The sequence below is a fragment of the Rhagoletis zephyria genome, unplaced genomic scaffold (assembly GCF_001687245.7).
Source record: "Rhagoletis zephyria isolate East Lansing unplaced genomic scaffold, Rhagoletis_zephyria_1.1 Rzeph_scaffold_02655, whole genome shotgun sequence".
Lineage (NCBI taxonomy): Eukaryota > Metazoa > Arthropoda > Insecta > Diptera > Tephritidae > Rhagoletis > Rhagoletis zephyria.
Genome location: NW_016159739.1, coordinates 1 through 2,743, shown reverse-complemented (window position 1 = coordinate 2,743; position 2,743 = coordinate 1). Strand labels below are relative to the sequence as shown.

Sequence of the window (2,743 nt, the reverse complement as noted above, 5' to 3'; positions counted from 1 at the left end):
ATTCTTATCTTCTTCTTCTCCATTGCAGTCCCACTTATTTGTGCTACAGCTAGTCCATCGACCTTCCGTGCGGCATGTTCTTCAAAGCCTGCACAAGCGTAATTGTTTGCCGGTAGACCATTGTGTAGCCAAAATCAAACGCAACTTCATGGTCTGTTCGACGACCAGCGTTCCACTAGAATCCGGCGCCGGCAATATGGAAGCGACAAAATGCACCAAGATCTCATTAAAATGTCCGATCATGAAGTCTCGAATACGAATGCCTGCGCGAGGACACGAGTGCAAGCACATCCAGTGTTTCGATCTGGAGGCCTATCTGCTTATGAATTGCGAACGTGGCGCCTGGCGGTGTCCCGAATGCAAGTGAGTATACTAGATTGACTAGAGCCACAACTCTTCAAAAAAAAATAAACTTTTACGGGTTATTAAACAAAACTAATTCCGAAATTTTTACTTTTTTCGCAGTAAACCCGCGCTGACAGAAAGTCTTGAAATCGATCAGTATGTCTGGGCTATTTTGGATAAACTGAATGGCACTGATGTGGACGAGGTTATCATCGATTCGAGTGGTAATTGGCGAGCGGCGCAAGGTATACACCAAGGTTCACCGATCAGCGCGATGTCTGCACAAATGCCCAGCCCAATGTCGGGACAAATGTTGCCAGGAGGACAAATGCCAGGTCAAATGGGTGGTCCAACCCCGAGTCAAATAGGCGCACAAATGCCCGGACAAATGGGCGGTCAAATGCCTGGTCAAATGAGCGGACAAATGCCTGGGCAAATGGGTGCTCAAATGCAAGGACAAATGGGACCGATGGGTAGCCAAATGCCAGGACAAATGAGCGGTCAAATGGGTAGCCAAATGCCGGGTCAAATGGGCGGGCAAATGGTTGGACCCAATGTGCCGAGTATTAAACAGGAAAATACCTTTGACGATCAATCAAAAGTGATGTCACCATGGGACAACTCGCAGGCGATGAGTCCCTACATGCAACATGACATGAATGCGGGCACGCCTAATGTACCCGGAGCGGGTCAAATGTAAGTTCTACTTAAAGAATAAGACACACAGGTGTGAGAATTAATTCAAATACATATTTATTCATATTTTGTCAATTGCACAGACGCAGTCCCTTCGACATGTATAGCGGTGGCGATGTCGGTGTTAATGATCAGCATACAGGTGATACTGGTAATTCTCTTGACCAGCTTAATGCAATGGAGAAGAGTCTCAACGATCAGGTGAGTATGGTATTGAAAATATATCAGAAAAATCAAACAAATCTACATACACACGTACGTAGTACACATACGAACTTAATTAATTAATCAAATTTCTCTCAATTTCACCATCAGATGCCTCATACGCCGCACACACCAATGCATCCGATGACTCCCGGTGGCCCACCTAGCGTAAGTTCTGCGCACAATGAGCCCTCAACACCTAATGCGAATATTTCGAATTCCTCACCGCAAACACCTGGCACACCCGGGCAACCTGGTGGACCGGCCTCAAATCGAGGTGGTGCTGCAAATGATTCACACCAGCAGCAACAACAACAACAACAACATACACAACAGTCAGTCCAGCAATCGCAACAAGAGCAAATCATTAATTCGCTAATCAACTCACAGCCGAATGGCTTGTCGAATCTCAATGAAACGGATTTGAATGCGGAATTGAATATGGACAACAATGATGGCGCTGGGGATTTGAATGTAAGTCCAAAAGATTTTTTTTTTTTTTTATTGATAATATGTAGTTCTGTTAGCTATGCGAAAAACTTGTACAAGTTTGTACAAATTTTTTACCGAATCGCGTTCGTTTGGACAAAAAATTGGTAAAACTTGCAAGGAGAGTGCACAATTTTGACATTTCATTTGGAGGGGAAGTTAAAAATTCGTGCTGGGGAAAATTTTTGCACACGATTGCATTTTTGTCAACAATAATTTGAAACAACAAATTCGTTAAATTTAAAAATGTACAACCTTGTTGCGATTTACTAATGAAAGAAGTATGCAAATATTTGTTTACTTAATTAATTTTATTAGTTCCAATAATTTGAAAGGTACTGGGCTGAAAAAGTTGTGCTTGTAATCGGAACGGAGTTGTCAACACTGTCGATATATGTTGGATATCCGTCAGTGACTACCACAAAGAAATTGAAGCGTATGTTGAGCAAAGTCAGAATAATAATTTGAAAAATATTATTATGTTCGAAATGCAACCGTGGACGCCAGCTGGCAGTGAAGCTTGCAAATTTCTGCAAATTCCTGTTCGCTCGCGTTAAACTTTGTAAGTTTCTCTCTTTGTGAGAGTGAGATACCTTATTCTCTGAATTTTGTGGTTGGCTTTTCCAAACGAACACAACTAGTACAGTCTTCTATATACTTAAGTATCAAGAGAACAGTATAGTAGATTACTAGATTTCCTTGGGATCGATTAGTTACCATATTAAATTTAGTACACAAGAATAATGCATTAAATGCAGCATATTTTTTTAATAAAATTCCGTAGAAGGCTCATATCTACCAGCAGCTCTAAAGGGTTCCTTAAGCTTATTTAACAAGTATATGAAGCAAGTTACTGGGGGAGCTCAAGAGACACCACTTCGTTATTCGCCCCCCAAACGGTTACGACTGCGCAGATGTGATTTGATGGTCGAATATCAAACGGACAGTCAACTTATAAATTTCAAACTATGCATTTATTGTCGGAAGTCTCTACTGACTTGTTGCAGAC

At 41.7% G+C, this 2,743-nt stretch overlaps 1 protein-coding gene across 1 annotated transcript in view; it reads left to right on the top strand.

The window, feature by feature from the left end:
* Nucleotides 1-1,905, top strand: part of tna (Zinc finger MIZ domain-containing protein tonalli) — a 53,101-nt gene extending 51,196 nt beyond the window's left edge. The window contains exons 11-13 of the mRNA XM_017621971.1: nucleotides 714-1,041; nucleotides 1,125-1,242; nucleotides 1,357-1,905. Of these exons, the coding sequence (XP_017477460.1) occupies nucleotides 714-1,041; nucleotides 1,125-1,242; nucleotides 1,357-1,845 (935 nt within the window). The 3' untranslated portion in view covers nucleotides 1,846-1,905. The remainder of the gene's footprint in view (nucleotides 1-713; nucleotides 1,042-1,124; nucleotides 1,243-1,356) is intronic.
* Nucleotides 1,906-2,743: the final 838 nt, after the last annotated feature.